Below are 26,878 nucleotides of genomic sequence, written 5' to 3' on the forward strand. Positions count from 1 at the left end.
TCATATCTGACTATTATAGCTAGTAGCTAATTATGTTTTCATGATGTATACAAAAATTTCTAAACGTGAAAGTTTAGTTTTAGATTGTAACTGCATACTAATGCATGACATGCATGATCAATTAGCTCAATGCAGTGTGCCATTGGGTATTTTAAGACAGTTAATACAGATGTCATGGCTTAGATTATAAGTACTGATTGCTTTATTAGAGTATCATGATGACTGTTCTATTAGAGTATATTTTTGATGACTGCTCTATTAGAGTATCTCGATCTTTTCACTTAAAAAGTGATTGGCCGGACGTGAGCTCTGGCCCTGTCCCATTGCACAGCATTTGAAATCAAGAACTGTTCGTAAAGCACCTCTGCAATCCATGCATACCAATAGAAAGAAATCGTACCGCACGCGCCAATTATATTAATTATAGTCTGAAAAGTAAAGTATCCATTACGCTTCACTGTAGGTTCTGTTCAGCCCGTTACACAGCAGTATGAATCAAAAACTGTTTGAAAAGCATCTCTACTTTCAAAATAGCCACTATGAAAAATACGGACGATTTCCGTTACGAAGGTAAGCCATCACATGCTATCACCAAATTGACACTTTTCGCTGTCAGCAAAGATGAATGGGACACGAAAGAGGACACTGGTAAGTCCATGAAGAATGCATTGCAGAGCTCTCAGCCTTCAGCCTTTGCCAGGAGTGAGATCAACAAACTGCCGTCCATCCCATACAACCTGATGGAGTGAACAAGCACAACATACATAAACTGTGTCCTTAGGCTAATAATGTGTAGTTGTGCACTTATGCTTTCTATCTATCCACCTGTTTATGCAGGCTTAGTTGTATCTGTGCACGATACATTATGCTACCATCTGCTATGCCACACACTAGAATTAGTTGAGCACACTGACGTATCCATTGAATTCTGGTATTCTGGCAGTGCACTTTTAGCTATCCTTTGAAAGTACTGGAATGCCACAATCTTTTTTAATATTCAGCCACACTTAATCGCTTGTTCTCTATTTTCATCTTGCGGTGTATCCATGGCATCACGTGATCATTTTATCCAACACAGCTCAAATAACGCTTGTAGGTGCAAGGCAGTCAAAACATTCTTTTACTCTTTTATTTTACATCTCACTCTGATGTCCCCAGCCATGTCTTAATCCATTGCTCTGACCATAGATTATTAATACCACACACATGTCTGATCCAGCACCATTTCCTCATATAAATACCAGGGATCACATGAGAATGATTACGTGACACAACTGTTCACAACTACATAACTATCCTAAGTTTTACAGACTTTTGGTTCCAATATTGAACGTTTTTGTGATAGTTAAAGCTATACGTTGCTCATAGGCGTAAGATTCAATACCTTGGGTATGTGAGTATGAGATTGCACCTCAGACCGTGAGACTCATACCAGAGATGTGACAGTTGAGAGGTATGGCATTGTACATACTGCGGTATGCCAAAAGGCACCTGTCAGGCCGAAGCGATGTTGAACAGTGAAAAAATCAAGCCCGTAGCCTTAGCCATTATCAAGTTACGCTTGTCTGAAGGCATCAGTCAGTTACTCAGTCGGTCAGTAGAAAAATCCGTTGAATAATTTTTTTTTTTAAATTCCGTAGCAACTTGTTGAAAGTGTTTCTAGTCGATCTGAAAGCTTGTTTTGGCTTAGTTTTACCTAACCAATACTGCTTCATCGTCGTCTGGGAAAATTTAGGTTGGTTTTCGAGTGATATTATTTCGTGGGCCATGCCTACTCCTTTGTGGTCCCTACTATACAGTACTATCATACTGTATGATACTCAGAATATAGTGTTTGTACACATTTATTTATTTGCAACATCACACAGTTGCTTTAACACTATTGAAATCCATTAAAACGCATTGGTGGTGAAAATACACTAAGATAACTCTAAGAGTACAGTCACCAGCAATTAATTGACTCGAGGCATTAAATGAATTTGGATCCTAGCAAAAAAATGTTTAATGGATACTCATAAACTACCAAAAAAAGTTTGGTGCTTTTATTCGGCCTGTCCCCAAATTCTCTAAAATCTGTGCTATTAAGTAGCCATACTTGGGCAGTATTGCATACCAATAAATTGGATGTCTGGGATACACTTTAATGGAAGCAGTAATAACAGTGGTAACAGGCATGTGTTAGATGTAATCTTCACACAACATCACCCTCAGAGCTATAGCAGCAGCAACAATAACATTCATGCAACAGCAGTAATGGCATTCTTGCAACAGTGATAACATTCATGCAGCAGTACTCTCAGTGCAATAGCAGCAGTAATAGCAATATTCATGCAGCAGCATTCTCAGTGCAATAGCACTACAATAGCAATATTCATGCAGCAGTACCCTCAGTGCAATAGTAGCAGCAATAACAATATTCACCCTCAGTGCAATAGCAGCAGCAATAGCAATCAATATTCATGCAGTAGGCCATTCACCTTTCGAGAACGTGGTGTGTCACGTGACCGCAAACCTGTTAAACCAGTTTGTTGATTACACAATACTTTAAACCATTTCAACATTATTGCATGTGTTTAGATCAAAGCGCACCCTTAGGTCATATTTCTACATCTGCAGCATGCATGTTAACTTCAATTTATTGTGATGCATTAAATTACATTAAATTAGCATTAAGTAATGTATAATTTATAGTAATATACTAAACGATACATGACATAATTATGGATTATACGTAAGGAGTTTATGACAAGTTGTCAGTAGCAGAATTTGCCATCATTGTTTAATCTGCTGCAAAATCCATAGCTGATCTTTGTTATCACAAATGTAGTTACTGTCAAGAACACTCATTTCTTCATCGCTGCAAAACATGTCAATTGTCACACGCCTTCGCTCTTATTGCTGAGACCTGTTCTGGTTGATCTGCTCATTTTTGTCGCTGTTTCAGCCAGCTCAGCTGCAGAAGCTATTTATTCTTTGCCATTGTTTATTTATTAAGGCTTTTCAGTGCAAAAGCTACAATGTACAGAGGTGTACATGTATTACAAACAGACACAGAAAAATTTGGAATTTTCAACTAGAGTAGGGACCATAGCACATCAATAAAAAGTACTGAAACAAGTTGGAGTAGTCCATGATATTAAATCACAGTAAAACAATAAGAAGTGTTATATCCCTACTGTACATTTCCATTATGGTATCTTGAGCACAGTAGAGATATAATAACACTTCTTTTTGTTTTACTGTGATTTAATATCGTGCACTACTCCAGCTTATTTCAGTACATTTTATCGATGTGCTATGGTTCCTACTCTAGTTGAAAATTCCAAATTTTTCTGTGTACTTGTTAGTTAAATTTTTTGTAAATAATTATTATGACTTAGTGAACCCACGTATAATGACACCGCATGCCCCAATTATCATCTGAAAAGTGAAGTATCCATTACGCTTTGTTGTCAGCTACGTATTTCCAACCCGTTACACAGCATTTCAGATCAAGAACTGTTTGAAAAGTACCTCTGCAATCCATGCATACCAAAAGAAAAAAATGCTGCTGCGTGCCCCAGTTACGTATATCAATTATCATCTGAAACGTGAAGTATCCATTATGCTTTGTTGTCGGCTATGTTCAACCCGTTACACAGCTGTACAATCAAGAACTGTTTGAAAAGCACCTCTGCAATCAGAGTAGCCACTATGAAAAATACGGACGATTTCCGTTTCGAAGGGAAGCCATCACATGCTACCGCCAAATCGACACTTTTGCTGTCAGCAAAGATGAGTGGGACACAAAGGAGGACACTGGTAAGTCCATGAAGAATGCATTGTACGTACTGCGGTATGTCAAAAGGCACCTCTCAAGCTGAAGCAACATCAAACAGTGAAAAAATCAAGCCTGTAGCCTTAGCCATTATCGAGTTATGCTTGTTTGAAGGCATCAGTCAGTTACTTATTGAGTCAGTCAGTAGAAAATTCCATTAAATAGTTTTTTAAAATTCCGTAGCAACTTATTGAAAGTGTTTCAGGTCGATCTGAAAGCTTGTTTGGGCTTAGTTTTACCTAGCCAATACTGCCTCATCATCGTCTGGGAAAATCAAGGCTGGTTTTTGGATGATATTATTTCATGGGCCACACCTACTCCTTTGTGGTCCCTACTATACAGTAAGTATCATACTGTATGGTAACAAATAATTTATTTGATAATGCACTGATGACACACTGCACACTGGCATCCTGTGCCAGTTCCCAAAAACAAAAGTATATATAATCTAATCAAAAACAGACAAACTGTAAAAAAAAGAGTGCAGCCTCCAAAAAAGCCAGGATGAAAAAAAGATGTGAAATCCAAGGTGGTGGCCAAGAAATGGCTGTAATGGTAGGTTAATGTCAAAATTTTAATAATGACAATTCAGGTGAATTTGTCTTGCCTCCTCCAAGTTTCACTAGGATTCAGCACCAGATTCATCTGAATGGCACCTATTCATTACTTGAATTCGTATAATTAGAAAATATGGAACATGCACATTATTTGGGTGAAAATTGTGCTTTGATTCTTTAAACGAACTACCGTCTGGTCTTAATAGTCGTTCTGCTGCATTCTAGCACCGTTGTTCCCGATGAGTTCTTTTGAAAAGGTTCTATCCACTTTCAAACAAACTCAGGGAACCCACTAGAACTTTTTTTTCATCAGAAGATCACTAGATCACTGAGTCAGAAGCTCGGAACATCTGTTTTAATGATTCAGGCATCCTGGTTTGCAGCTAAGGTGGGTAGTACCATATAATGTAGCTTTGACTAGATCCAAGTGACTAGATTGAACTGTAAGTGCTTAGTTTGCATTTAGCGACTACCAAGTTTTCAACTCGTTTTCTAGCGGGTGTGGCATTTTGGAGGGAAGCATTAATTTTATAACTTTCTGAAGTGTGCAGTATAGGTAAATACTTGCTAGTTTGCTATGGTGCACTTTTGTTGTGTTCCAAACTGCTCAAATTGTTTGAACAAAGAAACTGCTTTGTCGCACTTCCAGCTTCCACTGAAGGTAAAGGTTCTTTTGTGATAGTGGAAATGTGTTATCAGGAGAAAGAACTTACTGCTTAACAGTAGCACTACAGTTTGTAGTGAGCATTTTATGAACGTAGCTAGATGACTATTAAGACCTGACGAAGTTCCTTCAGAGACACTGCCACTTTGTAATACTAACACTACAACTAGTAGTAGCCGGAAACCTTCCAGACGACGACCTTTTGTGGAATGCCAGACTAACAGCACAGCTAACTCGAATTTACAGGCTAGTAGTGCTCAGTGCAAAGAAGTAAAACAGAAGAACCTAGTGTAACTGAACTAGAGAAATTACCAAGAAAGAGAAAAGCAAAGTTGACTGAGGAGCTGACGGTTGCCAAGGAGCAGATTTCACGGCTACAATTTAGACTGGTGAATATCCAACATAATGATTTCCTAGTAAGTTATTACACCGGATTCCCATCTTACCATGCATTGAAGAGTTTTTATAATTACCAGCCATTAACCACTTAATATATTCACAAGAAGCAGCAAACAACAGTAATGATGTGTCTAAGCGATGCCGTCCAAGAATATTACCACCCATGGAAGAACTATCCATGACATTGGTTTGTCTACATGTAGGACTGTTTGAACCAGATCTTGCAATCAGATTCAATATCAGCCAATTAACAGTTTCTCGAATTATCATCACGTGGATCAATTTTGTGTACTTCAAGTTAAACGAAATTCCTCTGTGGCCACTTCATGACTTAGTCCAAATGAATATGCCAATAGTATTCAGAGATAAGTACCCTACCATAAGAGTAATCATTGATGCTACTGAGATATATATTGAACAACCAAAACTTCCAGAGTTGCAACAAATGACCTTCTCCAGCTATAAGAATGATAACACATACAAAGCTTTAGTTGGAATTTCACTGGATGGAGCAATAACTTTTGTATCCTTATTGTATCCTGGTTGCATATCAGACAAGGCACTTACCAGGAAGTCAGGAGTTTTGGATCTATTGGAACCTCGTGATTCTGTGATGGCTGATAGAGGGTTTGATATTGAGGAAAATCGAATGCTGTTAGGAGTTAAATTGAATATTCCTCCATTCCTTTGTAGTAAGGAACAGTTTTAAAGAGAATGAACTAGTGGTAACTAGATGTATAGCTTCTCTCCACATTCACGTTGAATGTGCCATGGAACAGATCAAAAACTTTCATATTTTTGATCGTACAATGCCATCATCATTAGCAGACATTGCTGACAGAATTTTTTTCATTTGCTGTGTACTGACAATTTTTTTTACTAGCACTTTGTGGTTGAATATTAACAATTGATAACTGTTGCAACCTGTACAAGGTCAATCCGTTATGTAAGTAAATTAATATGTTACGTTATGTGTTTGCAGTTCTATAAATAACAGCTGGGTTTATGATCTTGACATACTAATTCTGGTAACATGAAGTCCATGTAGTAGGTATCAAACTGAGAACAGTATGTTGATTACCACAGGGGGTCTGGGTATATTTGTTCTATCATTATTCCACATGTTGTGTACACACAGAAATCACACCGCTAGCACTGCATGTCAGATGTTACATACAACTGTAGCTGGACCTGATGGTAATATGCATGTGTTCTCTTCAGGTGCAGTTTGTCATGAACAATTGAACAGTAGAAGTCCACTTCTTTGCATGCCTTCTTAGGGCTATCAAATGCCTTTGAATAGGGGTATTTATACTCTGCAATTCCCTGGCAATCTGTAACAGATGGATCATTTACCCAGGCATTAGGTGATACACCTAGCCAACATTTGTGTGTATGCGCAACAAATCCAGCTGGTGTAGCTTCAATACCATAATGGCCTTGTTTCACCATGTGTATTAGGTATTCTTGCTTGGCCTTTATTTCATTTTGCTTACCCCAACCAATTGGTCTAGGGTCAAAAAGGAAAGGCTTTGGATAAAGACAAAATTGAAATAGGGCTTTGGTCTTCTGTTTTTTGTAGTAAACTCCGTCCACCTTTTGAGCCTGTAATCCTGAAACGCCATGCCTCGTGCCACTGATCACAGTCAAATTGGCTTTTAGTGGCCTTCTCTAAAGTAGTTCTCTCCTCTGGTATTACAACTAATCTTTGCAATATAATATTTAAACTTGTGATGTCATTTTGTTCATCAGGTTAACATAACTGGAAGGATTGGTAGTTTCTTCAAAGATCTCTTCATTTTGTGGGTTGACTGATGTAGATGTTAACATAATGTCTTGAGTGTTCTCATCAATGACTTCTTCCTCATTGTTGTCACCTTTCTGTGTACTTGCTTGTGTGGATGTTGATATAGTATCCACGGTGCTGTTGTCATTAGTTGTGTCAGTACTTTTGTTATGGTAGCAACGATCAAGTTCAATGTTATCAGTCATTTGTAATATATTTGTAAATGCACACTTCTGTTCAACTTGTAGCAAATTGTAACGTAAGTTCTCCAAGAGCTTTGGATCTACCGCTCTGTACTTAACTGGGCGAGGGTCATACAGCATCTTTGACCTTTTCCTTCATAAACTTGTAGATTGCAACTCCCAACAGAGACACCCAAGCTTTTCAACAGGGATTGGTTCAGCACGTGTAGGTCGAAGTATATTCCACTGCTGGGAAATAATGTTACATATTGGGGAAACATATGTAGCCTGCAGTAACCCACCAAAGCATAAGATAGTGCACCAATGTGCTTACAGCTACCTTGTGGTTCCTGCTGTACATCCATATTTGGCATAAATTATATCAAATAAACTAGAATTCAAGCCTACTTTTATGATGTACACTTTATCCTTTTTCATTTAAACACTTTGCCTTAAAGAGCAGGTGACCATCACATCTCACTGTCTCAATGCACTGAATATGCCCACAAATAAGCAAGTTTTCAGTAGTTTTGTTTATGGCTTTGAAATCATCTGCAGGGAAGTCATCAGAAACTGAGCGTGAGATAAAATAAGGAACTATTTCAGCTGAAGTGAAGTGAAGCAAAACTCTCCTTCTTTAAACACTGCTGTTTTTAGGTTAACCCAGCCACCTTCAGGAAATGTAATATTCTCTGCTTTACAACACGACCACCTGTCAGTCCAAACTTGATGCAAGCATTCACTTTGTAATAACACACATGCACATGTATTACATCGACATAAACACAACTGTGTTATTTGTATATTGTTCAAATCATTTAGGAAAGTTAGGTTCCCTCTATACAATTACTTTAATAAAACATACACCTCTTATTCTAATATAACACACACCTTTGCAACTACTCTAATAAAGCGTACACTTTGCTACGATCTTCCGTTGCTGTTATTTATTGAGCCACTGTGTGTAGCAGGTAAGTTTGACAGTAACACAAAAAAGACATGTTCACTAGGTTGCCAAGAGTTTTCTGCCAACTATCATAGTAACACAGCAACTATGCTGAGATTGGGTGTAAGTGTGGTCATCACTGATATTTATGTAGCTACCTAGCTTGGCTAAAAATATCACTGACCTTGCTATTAAATCAGACTTTTTACCCTTTGTAGGTGCGTGTCTGCACCAACCACAGCTTTAACTCAGCTACCTTTAATTCTGAGGGTTTCCTTCTGTCTTCCTTTAGCAACACAATTATCCGCATATGAGCGCATGTCCTTTCAACCGTATTTTCTAATTATATGAATTCAAGTAAAGAATACGTGTCATTGTCATTATTAAAATTTTTGCCATTAACCTACCATTACAGCCATTTGTTGGCTGCCACCTTGAATTTCACATCTTTTTTCACCCTTATTTTTACAACTTGTCTGTTTTTGATTAGATATCACTTCTTTTTGTAATTTCATACCTAAAGCCAGCCTATGGCCAGCTTTGGGTATTTCTTTTAACTTGTCTTTTTTCTTTTCTATAGGGATAACGATTATTAGGGAGAAAATTATCTTAATTGTTTAGGTATACATCAGGCTTGTTGTAATTACACACCAAAAGTAATCAGTACAATAACAATTACATTTTGAAGACAATCTAATGATTACAATTACAATTACTTTAGAATGCAAAATAATGATTAGTAATTACAATTATTTTTCATTACTGTACAAAGTACATTGGGGACAACAATAACTTACAATTCACCAGCATTCATCTTTAGGTATATCAACTGTTCAAAATTTTTTGGTAATAGTCTACATCTATTTGGTCTGAGAATATTATTATTATTATTATTATTATTATTGTGATTTTGCTGCTGAAAGACATGGATACAAACTGGGGGGTTGGTATAAAACTAAACTAGACTATAAAATACAGCAGCTGGTGTACTGATAAGAGCTATCAGCACCCAATTATAAGTTAAGATTACAAAGGAGCAACTAAAAATTACAAGTAAACTAATTAATTAACAAAGGGGTAATTGGGGTGGAACTACACCTATGACAAGGACATACAACATGATAAGTACAGTAATTATTGTCATCAAAGTTTGAAGTGAACATGGCCCAGAAGATGTTGTTTAACTGTCTCTTTAGTGTTGCTATAGATAGATCTAGATTTAAAGGTGGCAGTACATTCCATAAATGTGGTAAACGGTTAAAATAAAAGTGGCGGGAGGTGCTGTATTTGTATAATTATGAACTAGCTTGGAATGGGTTGATGATCTTGTAGAACTGTTGCTGTTAAAATGGACCCACTTGGAGATGTCAAAGTGTAAAGATGGATTCTTGATGGATTTAATAAAAAACAAGTCATTTAGTTCGTAAGTAAACATGAGGGGAAGCATCGACAACTTTAATAGTCTAGTTTTATAGGATGAAGTATAATCATTAAGAATGTACTTTGTGGCTCTCCGCTGAACCCTTTCCAAAAGCTGGATATCTTGAACAAGATTGGGTCGCCAGATTTGGGAGCAGTACATAAGTTGAGAACGCACCAAGGAGATGTATAATTGTTTCTTTGTCAAGATACAGTTGGTTGTAAAACTACGACGGATTAAGCCTAGCTGTTTGTAGGCTCTGGACACAACCATATTACAATGAGCAGACCAGGAGAGGTCAGTAGATATCATGATCCCAAGGTCTTTAATCAGTTCTGTCGATTCAATATTGTTATTGTTGAGGAAGTACTGAGCAGTACTATTATTGTTGCACCAAAAGTGTACAACAGCACATTTGGAGCAATTAAATGATAAATTACGCAACACGGACCAGTTGCTGGCTATGTTAAGGTCCTCTTGTATAATGTTGAAGTCTTCAGCAGTCTTAGCTGTATGTATACTTGGTGTCGTCAGCAAATAAAAAGGGCAGTAATTATTTTAATAGCGAAGGAAAATCATTGATGTAAAGAATGAACAAAAGAGGACCAAGGATGCTGCCTTGTGGTACTCCTGATAACATAGGTAGCACCTCTGAAATAGAATTGTTAATACGTACTCGTTGCTGTCTGTTGAGAAGATAAGCCTGAAACCAATTCCACAGGTCACCACGAATTCCCAGGAACCATAACCTGGTCAATAAGTCATTGTGGGGAACAGAGTCGAATGCTTTTCTTATATCAAGATATATTACATCAATGGGAGTGGATAATTCATGAGCTTCAATTACCAAGTTGATAAAGAGGAGTAGTTGTTGTAATGATGACCTGCCTCTAACAAAACCAAATTGTAATGGTGAAACAAGCTTGATTACTTTGTCAACTATCTTGCTGTACACTAATCTTTCCAAAATTTTTGAAAGAATACAAAGCAGTGAAATTGGATGATAATTTTTGATGTCTGTCTTCGGACCTGACTTGTGTATGGGAACTATAAGATGATTCTGCCACTCACTAGGAAGAGAGCATGAAGTGATGGACAAGTTAATTAAATGATGGACAATAGGAGTAATTGGACCAGCACACTGTTTCAGTACCTCAGGGCTCATGGCATCAATCCCAGCTGTTTTACTAGCATCCAAGGAAGACAGACATTCAAAAATTTCCTCAGGTTGGATATCAATTGAGGACATAGCAGGTATGTCAGAAGGGTTGTCTGCAGTCTGTGGTTGGTCCATAAAACTTTTGGTAAAAACTGAGTGAAAGTATTTATTAAAACCATTGGCTATACCAAGATCATCATTACAAGAATCAGAGTCAAGCGACATGGCTGCTGGAATAGACCGATTGTTTTTAAGGCTTGAGATAAATTTATAAATTCTATTGGAGTTTGATGAGGAATATTGTTCCACTAGAGAGGATTCATAGGCTTGCCTTGAAGATGTTATGAGCTGTTGTAGGTTTTCCTCAGCTGATTTCAGAGTAGATTTATTGTGTTCTGTTGGATTACGTTTAACCTTTTTACGTATTGTTTGTAATTTGTTCAGATAGTGTTGTATTTCCGAAGTAAACCACTGGGGCCTATTGGGCGGACGTTGTTGTTTCTTTGGGATGTACTTGTCCATAGATTCATGTAATAGGTCCTTCAACCTTGCCCAAGCAATCTCAATGTTATCAGAATAGAAAATGGCATCAGCGTTATTGAATGCAATAAATTGATTTAGGCCCAACCAGTCTGCTTTATTCAAGTTGTATGTAAGTTGCTTTCCATTTCTAGAGCTATGATGGTGAACAGAAGCACAAATAGAAAATGTTATTATAAAATGGTCAGATTGTAGTGGAAAATCAGTGAGGGGATGAACGACTAAGTCATTGATCAAGTCAGTATCACTGGTGATTACTAAATCCAAAATATTTCCATGAATATGTGTGGGCACAGTAACATGCTGGAACAAGTTGTGATCAATTATAAGATCACAGAGGCGGTCAGAACTGTCAGCAGTAGAGGCAAAAGTTTGCCAGTCTATATCTGGAGCATTAAAATCACCGAGTAAAATGACATCCCCTGAGCAACTTAATGTTGTGATATAGGAGTAAAGGTCTTGAACAAGATCAGTTTTGTAATTGGGTGGCAAATAGACAGCACAGATAATTAAGTTATGATGGGAGTGAACTGAAATTGTTACTATTTCTAGATTATCTGGAGAAGCAAGTTCAGTGGTTTTAAAGGTAGATTTCACTGCTAGAATGACACCCCCACCTTTGGAACAACGGTCTTTCCTGTATATGGTATAGCCAGTGGGGAGAATCTCATTGTTGTAAATGTAATCATGAAGCCAAGTTTCAGATATTACAATAAGACTAAAGTCTTGCGTATATATAAAAGATTGAAAATTTCTCAGTTTGTTAACAATACTACGTGAGTTCCACAAACAAGCAGTTAATTTCAAATGCTTACTAATTTGATTTACAGGCAACAAGGGAGTAGCACCTCTGAGGGTGCTACCCAGACTGGTCATTTGACACAGAAGCAGCTGAGCTAGCAACAGAAGAAGTGCCAAGAGATGAGTGAGTAGTGTCCATATCTTGAGCTCGGACTGATACTATTAGACCTTTACGTATCACTATGTTCCGCTCACCAGCATCTCTGCGACTATGTAGTTCAGCTCTTAGATTCTTCTGTTGTTGTCTTTCTTGAGGAGAAAGATCAGGGGTGATGAAAACCGTACGTAGTTGATCACTTTTGCATTGGCGAAGGTTTTTCGCTTTAGAAATCTTAACCTGAGAGTTGCACACCTCTACCTTAAGTAGGCGGGATCTTGACTCGACTGGACGACCCAGACGGATGGCATTGACTACTTCCAGGTGCTCAATTCCTAATTCTTTGGCGAGAGTGTAGATAAATTTGAGATCATCTTCTCTTCTTGTGGACGCTTCAGAGTGAGTGGATTCTGGGACTTTATGAAAGATGAGATTTAGCTTGCGTTGCTCGCGTTGCCTGTATTCGTCAACTGCCCTGAGAGCCAACACATCTGGAGCTGTGACATTACTAGTAACATTAATGGCCTGTGGAGAGTCAACAACACTACAGGATTTCGTTATCTTACTTAAACTGTTTGTCAAACTGGTTAATTGAGACTCTAAGGCTTTCAGACGGGACTCTATCTCACATTGTTGGCCTTGTGGGTTCACATACGGGGATGTGGCATCCTTAGGACGCCGCAAAATTGTGGGCTCACATTTTGCACAAAACCAGTGCAGTGATTTAAATTCATGTAAAACAGCAAACATTTTATCACAAACGTTTTGGCATGCACAGCAATACCACTGCTCACAACATTCACATTCCAACATTTGTTCAACAGACTTACTGCATTGTGAGCAAGTGCAATTATCCTCCGCATCATCGTCTGCCCTTGTAACGGTTAGCTGCTTGACAGTGGCTTCACTGGCGTCATAGGGGTTAGGCTGCTTCTTCTTGCGCCTAGTTTTAGGCATTTTTCTTTGTAGTGCACACCAGACCGCCGCGAAAGTGTAGAAACACAGACACTGCTGTAGCTAACACTTGAGTTGTCACTTGCCTGGAGTGATACTTTCCACGGGTATCACAAAAACGGTAATAGAGAATGAAGCGGAAAGGGTAAATCAACAAGAGAATAGTGAAGCTCCAATCGATCACGGTGCGCGTTAATTTTTTTTATTGCCGCTATGGCTAAATACGCATTCAATTGGTGCAGATGTTGCTGGGACTCCCAGCATATTCTTTGCTATTGTACTTAAAATGGGATATTTCTTTGCTTTTATCTTCCAAAATTTTAAAGGGTTTTCATCTTGTGTAAAATCTGTGTCATCTAGATACATTTTAAATTCTTTCTCTACTATTGAACCTTCTAAACTATCCTCAGTGTTTGAGGTATCAGTATCCATAAAGCTAAACAATTTTCTTTTCTTAGATGGTGGCTCTGCTGATTCTACTTCTTTTCCACTTGTTTCTACTGTAGGCATATGATGAGCATTGTCACTATCTAAATTTTTTCTCATTTCTCTTAAAACCATTTCTTCAATGAGTACCTTTTCACCTGATCCTGTACACCATTTCAATTTAAAAGAAGCGTCCAGCGTGGTTGCAATGCAGTAAAAGGAATTTCTTTCCATATGTCCTAGGTGCTTCTCTAGACTCTGGAGCAAAGTGGTTATTATTTGTTGATTGTATCGACTGGTATCTTGAACTTTCTTTACATTTTGAATTATGCCATAGTAAGATGGAAGGGCCATGCTAACTGATGAATATTTCTCTCCCTGTAATAGATCTGTGGCTATTTCAAATGGCTCAAAGATTGCTACAAAGTTTCATGTGAAGATAACTGTAATTCTTTCTTGTCTGTGACACCTTCAAGGTTTAATTCCAATATTCTTCTTACCATTTTAAGTTGAGAATGTCATTTTTAGGAATAACTCCCTTTTTATTCTGCTTCTCTACTCTTTCCATGGCAATGGTGGACTTCTTAATATGATTAATTAACTTGCTTAGTTTGTTAAGAAGTGAACTCATTTGTTTTGAATTGTTAAGGCCGTCTTTAACTACTAACTGTAGTGTATGTGCAAAGCAACTAAGTCGGTCACCATGATGAACTGGGATTGAATCAAATGCATTGGTCACAAAAGTGCTGTCCTCATCTTCATCTCCACTGTTATCATTTTCATCAGTGTCATCATCCTCACTGCTACTTGAATACTCATTTGTCTCTTCAGATTTATCCTCATCATCATCATCATCATTAACAATTGTCAGCTCATGAATCATTGGACCAAATGCCTTAATCATGTTAGAGGCATTGTCAGTTATAACTTTGAAAACTTTTGTTGTGATGCCATATTCTTCAGTAACGCTTTCAGACTCCAAAGATATACTGTCACCAGTATGCCTACCATTTATTTGCTTACAACACAATAAAAAAATTTTATTTGCCAATTACTGGATACGAAATGACAAGTAATTCCCAAGTACCCATGCATTCTTCTGCTACTCCAAATGTCCAATGTTACAGAGCAAGATTTAACATCTTCAAGCTGGTCTTTTATAGATTGTCGCACAATTTGTACCTTTTCTGGGACAAGAGTATACTGTAGACATTGTCGGCTGACCATGGTATACTTGGGCTCAAGAAGTAGAATCAAATTCCTAAATCCTGGCTTTTCAACAATATGCGTGGGAATTATATCTCTTATAATCATTTCCATAATTGCATTAGTTATAATTTTCTGCCTTGGGTGGTTTCTATTGTATTTGTCATCATCTGATGAAGTCTGATAATCCGTAATAAGGGTTTGCGGCTGTTTATCATCTGCTTGTACTTTTTTTTTCTTTTCTTGAAAACATTCATATACCTTTGGATGTTTTTAAACAATTTTTATCTAATAACATATCAGCTTTCACTATATTGCTACCTACCTTTAAATGCTTTATGAAGTTAGAGGTTACACTGACTTGTCCTTTGATTTCTTTCTTACACTCTTTACAAAATGCACTGACATTTCTAGTTCTTGAATCTTCAGAGTAGTTTTCGTAAAACTCAAATATGCTTGTTTCATTTTTACTCATAATTCTATTCTGTTTACAATTTAAACTGAAGATCTGTGTAAGAACTCACAGTTATGTACCCCATGGGCATCCCATATTGTACATGTTGACATGTTCATTACAAGTGACCATGGTCAACAACTATATACATGCCAATAATTTCAATAATGTACTGTAGCTGCATGGGCAACATGTCATAAACATGGGATTGTATACATAGTCACTAGTCAAGTTATGGGGTAGTACTTTTGTTTAGCATAACTTTGATTCCTTACATTTAATCTAATCAAAAACAGCCAAGCTGTAAAAAAAGGTGCGGACCCCAAAAAGGCCATGATGAAAAAAGATGTGAAATCCAAGGTGGTGGCCAAGAAATGGCTGTGATGGTAGGTTAATGGTAAAAATTTTAATAACGACAATTCAGGTGAATTTGGTGCCAAAACCAAGCGGCACAAAATTCACCTGAATTGTCGGTATTAAATTTTTACCATTAACCTACCATCACAGCCATTTCTTGGCCGCCACCTTGGATTTCACATCTTTTTTCATCATGGCCTTTTTGGGGTCCGCACCTTTTTTTACAGCTTGATTAGATATCACTTCTTTTTGTATTTGTATACTGCAAAGCCGGCCAATGGCTGGCTTTGGGGATTTTTTAACCCATATGTTTTTTTCTTTACCACAGGAAGAAGAAAAGAACTTAAAGAAGATATTTAATACTTCAATTATTTTTGATTTTATTAGTAACTAGCATTGGTACCTGCCCTATGTGCAGGACCATCTCCACATTAAATATTTTAATGCCACGAAGAGGGACTAAGCATTAAACACCAGCACTGCTAATGTAGCTATGTAGGGTACATGGTGATGTCACATTTTTTAAAGAGCATGAGGTTTTCTTATGTCATTAATGATGCAAAACACTAAAGTTTATTGTTTGTGGTTTTGACAGGAATGTAGTTTAATTATTCAGTGCATCTTCCCTACCAGTGACTTCAACGTGCTGTATAGAACAAACGAAACCTTTGCTGCTTTACATGAGAACTAATGCAACAATAATTAATATATTGGGAACCAAGCATAATATTAGTGTCCTATATTTGCTGTGTAGCATGTATGTTGATAGTGCTTTAAAGTACATGATCCTTATGCAGTACATAATAATTTATAGTGAAGCATGCATGCAAGGCTAGCTAATTAGTTAAACTGCATGCGAGCTAAGGCAATTGTATACAGTATACCCTACATTACATACAGGTTGTTTACACACGGTACAGTTTCAGTTTCTACATTTTGACGTTTACCTTACCGACTGTCACAAAGAGAAATGAACTTGAGCATAATTTAAAGTCAACACAATTTGCAGTTATAATTACTGCATGGCAAGCAAAAGTTCAGAACTTGTCCTATGCACTTTCAGTTCTGATGTTGCAGTGACACATATACCTCTTGCCATACAAAAACCCAGTTTTGAAACACCTGCAGTGTAATTGACCAATAAGGTAATGTATGAATCTTTAGAGTGAAAGCATGTAAGCAGGATAGTGAAACAGTTGTGCCAGGTCAGATGCAGTTCCTCGGTGTAAACTATGGATCTGCATGGTTCCAGTATTATCATTTTTCAGATGCACAGTAGTATTTGTTCAATCATGCAAGCTGCCTATTACTACAGCAGTATTGAGGTAAGTCTGAACAAACAGTTTTTCATGTCAGTGCACACCTATGTGCTTAAAACAAAGATGTAGATATTCTGGATACTGGTGAAAGAAGCTTTTACCTACTCTAATACAACACACTGGACCAACACACAGATGGACAAATATGTTGGCAATTTGTCTGCCCTGTCCCAAAAGTGCTATAAGAGTCCCTATTATGTGAGGTAATTCAGTGCCAGTGCTGAAAAACTGATCATAAGAGTTTGTAGATGAAGACTTGCATGGAACAGACAGAGCAAAAAGGTGCATCAAAAAGGTCCCAAAAGTGAAAAAAAAAGTTATGACCTAGGCGGGGATTGAACCCTGGCTGGTTATAATAACTTGGGGTTAAGGGAGGTGCACAAATCGCCACAGTTGTTTATCAGTGGTTTTGACAGGAATGTAGCTCAACTTTTCAGTGATCCTTCCCTACACCAGTGCCTTCATCGCCCTATAAAGAGCGAACAAAAGCACGTATTGATTTGCTACAACAACACTCGAGTTGCCAGATGATGGACGTTTAATTTCGCTAAAGTCCCGCCTCGATACGTGCTTTGCATGCCAAGATATGATGAGCTAAAAGTCGTGTTTTAAAAAGGTGTTCACAAAAAGGTACTGAGTAGAAAGAAAAAAATCTGTCAACACGTGGATTTGAACCCACGACCTCTTACACGCTAGTCAGGCGTTCTACCACTTGAACAGTATGTGCTGTGGTTTTCAAAGAAATGTTGCTCAAGTTTTCTCTACACCTTGGCCTTCTACGCGCTGTAGAGACCGAACGGAAGCACGCGTGAACTCGTGATAACAATCTTAGAGTAGGCGGATGATGAGCGCTTCATTATCAGCACAGACTATGTCGATTCGCGCCAAGTCTGGTGAGTAAGCAGCGTGACCGTCAGACAGACAGACAGACAGACAGCTTTTCAGCTTTATATATATAGATTATACAAATTATATACATATATTTATTACATGCCCATTATTCCCCACAGGATATTCTTTTGCAGCTGATCTCTCTACTGGGTGACTTGAAATGTAGCTGAACTATCTATAAGGTGACCTCTTCTAGCTGATCTCTCTACAGGGTGATTTGTTTCTAGATGAACTCTCTACAGGTGATTTGTTTGCAGCTAAACTCTCTACATGATGGTTTCTTTGTTGCTGAACTCTCTACATGATGGTTTCTTTGTAGCTGAACTCTCTACAAGGTGACTTCTTCTAGCTGAACTCTCTACAGAGTGATTTGTTTGCAGCTTAACTCTCTACAGGGCGATTTGTTTGCAGCTGAACTCTCTACGTGATGGTTTCTTTGTAGCTGAACTCTCTACAAGGTGACCTCTTCTAGCTGATCTCTCTACAGGGTGATTTGTTTCTAGCTGAACTCTCTACAGGTTCTTTGTTTGCAGCTAAACTGAGTAAACTCTCTACATGGTGGTTTCGTTGTAGCTGAACTCTCTACACGATGGTTTCTTTGTAGCTGAACTCTCTACAGGGTGATTTGTTTGCTGCTGAACTCTTTACATGATGGTTTCTTTGTAGCTGAACTCTCTACAAGGTGACTTCTTCTAGCTGAACTATCTACAGGGTGATTTCTTTGTAGCTGAACTCTCTTCAAGGTGACTTCTTCCAGCTGATCCCTCTACAGGGGGATTTGTTTGTAGCTGAACTCTCAACAAGTGATTTATTTGCAGCTGACCTCTTTATGTGGTGGTTTCTTTGTAGCTGAATTCACTACAAGATGACCTCTTCTAGCTGATCTCTCTCCAGGGTGATGTGTTTCTAGCTGAACTCTCTACTGGTGATTTGTTGCAGTTAAACTCTTTACATAGTGGTTTCTTTGTAGCTGAACTCTTTACAAGGTGACTTCTTCTAGCTGAACTCTCTACAAGGTGATTTCTTTGTAGCTGAACTCTCTACATGATGGTTCCTTTGTAGCTGAACTCTCTACAAGGTGACCTCTTCTAGCTGATCCTTCTACAGGGCGATTTGTTTGTAGTTGAATTTTCTACACGGTGATTTGTTTGAGGCTGAACTCTCCACATGGCGGTTTCTTTGTAGCTGAACTCTCTACAAGGTGACCTCTTCTAGCTGATCTCTCTACAGGGTGATTTGTTTCTAGCTGAACTCTCTACAGGTTATTTGTTTGCAGCTAATCTCTCTACATGGTGGTTTCTTTGTAGCTGAACTCTCTACATGATGGTTTCTTTGTAGCTGAACTCTCTACAAGGTGATTTGTTTGCAGCTGAACTCTCTACATGATGGTTTCTTTGTAGCTGGACTCTCTACAAGGTAACCTCTTCTAGCTGATCTCTCTACAGGGTGGTTTCTTTGTAGCTGAACTCTCTACATGATGGTTTCTTTGTAGCTGAACTCTCTACAAGGTGATTTGTTTGCAGCTGAACTCTCTACGGGATAGTTTCTTTGTAGCTGAACTCTCTCCACAGTGACTTGTTTGTAGCTGAATTCTCTAGAGAGTGTAGCCGAACTCTCTACAGGGTGCATGACTTGTTTATAGCTGAACTCTCTTCAGTGTGACTTGCAATGTTATGAATCACTACAGCGATATATTTGTAGCTGAACTCTCTATAGAGTGACTTGCTTCTTGCTGAACTGTCTATAAGATTAACTGTTTGCAGCTGAACTCTCTACAGAATATGGTAATAGAATTCTATAATGGAGTAAATAAATTAGCTGAATGCTCTATTAGGGTGACTGTTCTATTAGAGTATCTCGATCTCGCATTTGCTACACGGAGTTGGCTTTCGAATCATAACTCAGTGGTTTGTAATCCAATTCTTCTATACTACTGCAAGGACTTTCAATGAAAATTATTCCAGCTATACACCGATTTTCAGCTCATTGCTCTAAGCGGTTTGCCTAGTAGGCGTGAAAACTGATACTTTTTTATTCCTAAAAATCGATCGCGTAATTGTGACACAGGTTGGGTTTTGTGTCATATCTCCGTGGTCTTTATCTCGATTCCTTTCAAACCACCAAAAGGCACTCCTACGATGGTTACTCCATCTACATAGCAATTTTCAACTCATTCCATGAAGCGGTTTACCCTGTAGGCGTGACAACAAATCGATCTTGTTTTACGCGAATAATCGGTCATAACTCCTGAATCATTCACCAGATTTGCACCAAATTTGATGCTAGGATTCGCCTTTGTACTCCCCTTCTGTGTGCCAAATTTCAAGGCGATCGGAGTACGCGTTTGCGTTTTATAGCAATTTCTGCAAGTGTGCGAAAAGACGAAGAAGAAGAAAAAAAACGAAGAAAAGAAATCGAAACTTTGGCCACTCGTATCTCGGAAATGGCTTGAGTGATTTCCTTCAAATTTGGATTGTAGACTCCCCTAGCTGGCGGGCAACTCTGCAGCAAATTTGGTTCCAATCAGATGAGGTATCACCGAGATACAATTGTGTGAAAATGATGTTTCCTTTCTTCCTGTCAATATACTCACGGTGTAGCGCGCCGGCTTCTTGGGCCGCACGACACACTATTGTGTGTCTTGATTACATAATGATTACTGACTAAACAGCTAATTACAATTACCATTACTTTTATGCTCAGTGAGCAATTACAATTACAATTACAATTACGATTACTTGAAAATCACTAATGATTAGTAATTAATTACAATTACAATTACAACAAGCCTGAGTATACATGCACATTTAACAATATCATTTACAATTGTGTTGATTAATCATTAACTTAATGTGAGTACTCTACAAGGAAATGTGTATGTAGCTGAATCCTTTTACAGGGAGAATCATAAACAATGAGGAAATCTTTACTGTTGTTGTTGTTGTTGTTGTTGTTGTTGTTGTTGTGCGGCAGAAGAAGCAATGCACTTCAATTATTAAACATTAATTTTGGTGAAAGTGCCACAGAATTTCATGGTTTGCTTCATTGTTGAAAAAATTGTTATTAGGTAGCTAGCTCATTGTTGGCAACTGGAAGTAATGCTGATCTCATCTGAGAACAGCCGCCTGTACCCAAAGTACCTGTGGCCATTTGATGGTCTTTCAACTTAGCGGTTTCATTGGTCAATGAGTTTTGTATAGCAGCGGGTGAAAGGTGTTGAAGAAAAGTTGACAGCTGCGCCACTAGGTGTTGAGGTACATAGGAAGACACCATGATTATCTGGTGGAGAGGTGTGTAGGGAAGTGTGTTCTTGCTGACAGAAGTTTGAGCAAGAAGCTTAGGTGTCAGTAACCAGCTATTGTGTGTGAGAAGTTATGAGATTATTGGCCGTTAAAAGATGGTGTGAGTGTTGTGTGTGTCATTGTGGGGAGAGTGAAAATGTTCATGCAATCACTTTACTAAGATCATCTCCTGAGCTGATTTGGTTGAGTTATCTGCAGGACTTGACTTGCAGCTTGGTGGGGATTGTGCATCGCATGTAACATTATTATTGGTTGAACTTCTGCATTTAAGAGGCATATTTCTGTATTAAGTATAGTGCAATATATCTGCAGCATGCAAACATGGCCACAATATTAACACACAAGATGAATAGTAGGATGGTTTTCAGAGGTAGTTAGCTGGTTGGCTTGCTGCTACAGTAGCTGTATTGTTGAGCTACTCCACACTGCTTCTAGTTATCACAAATATATGTGACTCAGTCTGGGAAAACCGACCTTATTTCCCATTTGAAAGTATCGAGAATTGCCAGTTTTAAACATTCAGAGTGTTGTAGCTTGCCAATGGTAGTAGCTATGCGTACCAAATTTTCACACGTTTTACAACAATTTATTTCCTTCCAAATCATCCACTGAAGAAGTAGTCAACAGCTATGTTTCCCGCCATTTTAGGTTGGCTGTATCAGGCGAGCTCCAAAAGGGTAAGGGACCTCGAAGGTGGGAAAGATGGTGTTCAAAAATTGAAGAGAAATGTTTTGGGATGAATTAGGCCAAGTTATGGGCCATTCAGGTCTCAAAACTGGCTAAAATAAAAGGAAATTCACAGCAAATGTATTTATTCAACATCATGGAGCTGTACAGCCACATACAGCCATTCCCAGGCTGATCAGAGCTCCATTAAGGTCCCACACCACACGAATGGATTGCCACTGGGCTTGGGAAAAGCAGCCAGGAAAACCAGACCACTCAAGTCTAGCTGATTTTGATTGTGAAATTAGATAGTTTATTTATGTAGCTTTGTGTTCTGGGTGAAAAATCGAATCTGCTGACATGGACGATAAGACCGGTTTTCCCAGACTGGGTCATATATAAAGAATCTTGCCTGGGAGGATCAAAGCGTTATAATAGCCATACACTGTTCTATATTCTATATTGGGCAGTTATAGAACACTTTTATAGACCACAGTTCTACAGTTGATCAGGTAGTTATAGGCCTATTGCATGCTAATAGCCAGCTTTGGGTGACTATCCCTGAGTGATTATCCATAGTGATTATCGATGTGCTATGGTCCCTACTCTAGTCAAAAATTCCAAAGTTTTTGTGTACTTGTTTGTTAACTTTTTGTAAATAATTATTATGACTGGTGAACTCACGCATACCGCATCTGAAATGGCGCTGCATGCCCCAATTATCATCTGAAAAGTGAGGTATCCATTACACTTCATTGTCAGCTATGTTCAACCCAATATGCAGCATTTCGAATCAAGAACTGTTTGAAAAGTGCCTCTGCAATCCACGCATACTGAAAAAAAAGAAATGGTGCTGTGCACCCCAGTTATATTAATTATTGTCTGAAAAGTGAAGTATCCATTATGCTTCGTTGTTGGCTATGTTCAACCCGTTACACAACAGTACGAATCCAGAACTGTTTGAAAAGTACCTCTGCTATCAAAATAGCCACTATGACAAATACGGACGATTTCCGATGTGAAGGGAAGCTATCACATGCTATTGCCAAATTGACACTTTGCTGTCAGCAAAGATGAATGGGATACAAAGGAGAACATTGGTAAGTCCACAAAGAATACATTGTACATACTGCGGTATGCCAAAAAGCACCTGTTGGGCTGAAGCGACATCAAACAGTGAAAAAATCTAGCCTGTAGCCTTAGCCATTATCGAGTTACGCTTGTCTGAAAATTCCATTAAATAATTTATTTTTAAAATTCCTTAGCAACTTGTTGAAAACGTTTTGAGTTGATCTGAAAGCTTGTTTGGGCTTAGTTTCACCTAACCAATACTGCCTCATCATTGTCAGGGGAAATTGAGACTTTTTTTGAGTGATATTATTTTGTGGGCCACGCCCACTCCTTTGTGGTCCCTACTATACAGTACCATCGTACTGTATGATATAGCACTGAAAGAGTGGTCTCGAGATGAAATATAGCACTCGGCTTCATCTCATGCTATATTTGTCTCTCGCCCACTCTTTTACATGCTGTATTTAATGTATAGCACTCACAGCAGTGCTTATATATGTACTAGATAAAGCACTGCCGCGAGTGCTATACGGGAAATATAGCACGAAAAGAGTGGGCGAGAGACAAATATAGCACGTCTCGAGCTATATTTCGTCTCGAGACCACTCTTTGAGTGCTATATTTCACGTATAGCACGAGCGAAAGGCAGTGCTTTATCTGGTATAGAGAACTGTCAACTTGAGGTACACACAAGACACACGAAACAATTAGAAACTCACGGAGGAGTGTTATCATCAGTAGAATAAGCATTGCGCCTGTGTTTCGCCTGCATTGCACTGTGCTACGCCTTCATTAGTCGTTTTGTGAGTCTAGTCCGTCTTCTCAATACGTAAAGTTTTTGATTGTGGTATATTAATAAGCATATTTCCGTGATATTCCTAGGACTCGTCCGTTTATGTGAGCAAAACGTACTAAGAACGTTCACTGCTGCTGACCACAAGAAACCATTATCGAAATCTTCAAGTGTGTCTATAAATAAAATCCAGTGGTTTTTATCTTACTGGTTGGGTTGACTGGTCAGCCAGCACAGTCAGGCTATCAGCCTACACTGGCTTGGTTGATTGGTTGTACTGACCAAAATGAGTGATTACTCACTCAAAGTAGGCTATCAGCCTACAAAATAGACCTAGCAGTTCTATAACTACCTGATAAAGAACTGTGGTCTACTAAAGTGTTCTATAACTGCCCAATATAGAACACTTGTGCCTTTATGGCGAATATAGAACACTTTTTTGCTTTGATACTCCCACGCAAAGTTCTTTATATGTATATAAAGAACTTTGTGTGGGAGGATCAAAGCAAAAGAGTGTTCTATATTAGCCAAATATACAAGCACAAGTGTTCTATATTGGACAGTTATAAAGCCCTTTATAGACTCACAGTTCTATAACAGGTAGTTATAAAACTGCCAGGCCTATTTGCAGGCTAATGGCCTGCTTTGAACGAATAATCACTCACTCTGGCCAGTACAATCTAACAACCAAACCAGTCTAGGTAAATAGTCAATGGTTGCTTGTGCCCTACCAAGCTACGTAAGTGTCTAGATCCCCTGCTATGCCTATGCCATCCCTTGCTTGTCTATGTAGATGCAAAGTTTCAGCTTATAAAATTTTACTATTGGGTGCTTTTATGGCTTCCCCAATACATTTTATATTGGTTTCATTTGTCAGATTCTTGAGCATGATATGATTGGTAATTTAGCACCGTACCTAATATGAAATAGTATGAATCAGGCTAATATTGTATCAAGTTTGGTGCTTTTATCAAAACGAAATGATTTTTTGCTTAGCCCGCTCTACTAGAAGGGTTTTATGGGAAGAAATGTAGCTGAAAGAAGATGAAATGCCGTATATAGCCACATTGCTTTTCAATATTGGGGCATGGGAAATTGATCATACAGTATGGTAGTACTGTATATTAGCGATCACGGAAATTTGAGTCTTTCTGGGCAAAACAAATTACACAAAAACCAGCTTCACAATGCCATCCTGGTACCTTGGCAGTATTGGTTAAGTATATATAACTAAGCCCATAAGTGTCTTCAGTACGATCCTAAATTCTTCCAATAGATTGTTACAAAAATTTTTTAAAAACATTTATTCAATGGAATTTTCTACTGACTGACTGCCTGATGCCAAAGCATAACTCGTTTATGGCTAAAGCTACAGGCTTGATCTTTTCACTGTCTGACGTCACTTCGTCCAAAGACATGCCTTTTTGGCATACCACAATACATAATGCATGCATCATGGACTTACCTTTGTCCTCCTTTGTGTCCCATTTCTTTTTGCTGACTACCCAAGCGGTAGTATGATGCATGGCTTCCCTACATTTGTGAATGGGAATCATCCATATTTTCCATGTTGACTGGATTTTGGCCTGTGTCAAATATGTGAGCATAATAAAGGCTGGAGTGCTATACCAACGTAATGCTAGCATATTACGTGGATATTTCAACTACTCCTTTGTCTTAGTAGTATGATATTTGCTTTTTAATTGGTCATTCATTGTTATGGTTTTCATTCAATAGCTGGACTGACTTGTATAGATGTTGTTGATAATGTTCAGCAAACTCCTGATAGTCAGATCCTTGCTAATAGAACAGTAATTGTTCCACGTCTCAACTTTACTTGTAATGGTAGGATAACCAACATCAGGGTTAGGATAGACAATCCTACTGAGATACCTAATTATGATAACACTGGGAGTAATTTTCCTTATATACAAGTATGGAGACAGTCACCAACTCCACAACTAAACTATAGTTTAGTTGATCAAGTTCAGATACAATCAGATCACCTCAATACTCAGTCAACCCAAGCTAACATTCCACTTACTAGCAATAACAGAATACAATTTCTATCTGGAGATGTTATAGGATTTTATAATCCACCTGATTCTGGTTATGTCACTAGAGATATACAAACACTTGGATATGTGTTCTATGTATTCATTGGATCTAATGCTTCATCATTTAATCTTAACAGTACAAGCCTCACTCCTGATGGACGACAACCATTGATCCAGTTCACACTTGGTGAGTATGCATGGTGACAGTCATTTTGCTGATTATTATGTACCTCAATATCTTATATACATAATTATGTAGATATTCATATACTGTATGCATTTGTATGGTACCTAAATTAAACACCTTTTTAATTTACTCACATATCAGCCATCTGTTCTTAAATGTTTTGCTTGTTTAGATATTCTGTGTGATAACCTCACAACACCATTCAATGGAGAGATAACATCATGTAGTTCTGGTAGTATAGGAGTGGGTTATGAGAGAGACACTTGTAGTTTCACATGTAACACTGGTTATGAGCTAACTGGTAGTGACACTAGGACCTGTCAAAGTAATGGGAGCTGGAATGGTAGTGATGTTGTCTGTAGAAGAGGTATGTTAACACATCTTTTTAGGCCGTACCAAATTATATGCATATGTTATATAGTTCCCTGTCCTTTGCTTACTGACCCTAGTAATGGTACAATAAATTGTTCACTGGGAGATGATGGAGTTACTTCCTATGAAGACACTTGTAGTTTCACATGTAACACTGGTCATGAGCTAACTGGTAGTCCTCAGAGAACATGTCAGTCTGATGGTAGTTGGAGTGGATCACCGGTGCCCTGTACCATCATGGAGTGTCCCTCATCATCACTACCAATGAACAGCATGTTGGCTGAGTCTTGTAGTAACACATATCAGTCAATTTGTGATCTGCAGTGTGAAGAAGGCTTTGATGGTAGTGGAGAGCCATCATATGTGTGTGATGTGTTGAGTAATGGATCATCAGTAATGTGGATGACAAGTGGAGGAGGATGGAGCTGTAAAAGGAGTAAGTTGCTGTATTGTCT

The 26,878-nt window shown here is 38.3% G+C and overlaps 1 protein-coding gene across 2 annotated transcripts in view; it reads left to right on the forward strand.

The window, feature by feature from the left end:
* Positions 1-26,878, forward strand: part of LOC136257624 (uncharacterized) — a 153,390-nt gene that overhangs the window by 114,883 nt on the left and 11,629 nt on the right. For both annotated transcript variants that reach the window (XM_066050876.1, XM_066050877.1), the window contains exons 6-8: positions 25,545-26,051; positions 26,224-26,418; positions 26,473-26,859. In XM_066050876.1, the coding sequence (XP_065906948.1) occupies positions 25,545-26,051; positions 26,224-26,418; positions 26,473-26,859 (1,089 nt within the window). The remainder of the gene's footprint in view (positions 1-25,544; positions 26,052-26,223; positions 26,419-26,472; positions 26,860-26,878) is intronic.

The sequence above is a fragment of the Dysidea avara genome, chromosome 6 (assembly GCF_963678975.1).
Source record: "Dysidea avara chromosome 6, odDysAvar1.4, whole genome shotgun sequence".
In the NCBI taxonomy this organism is placed as follows: domain Eukaryota; kingdom Metazoa; phylum Porifera; class Demospongiae; order Dictyoceratida; family Dysideidae; genus Dysidea; species Dysidea avara.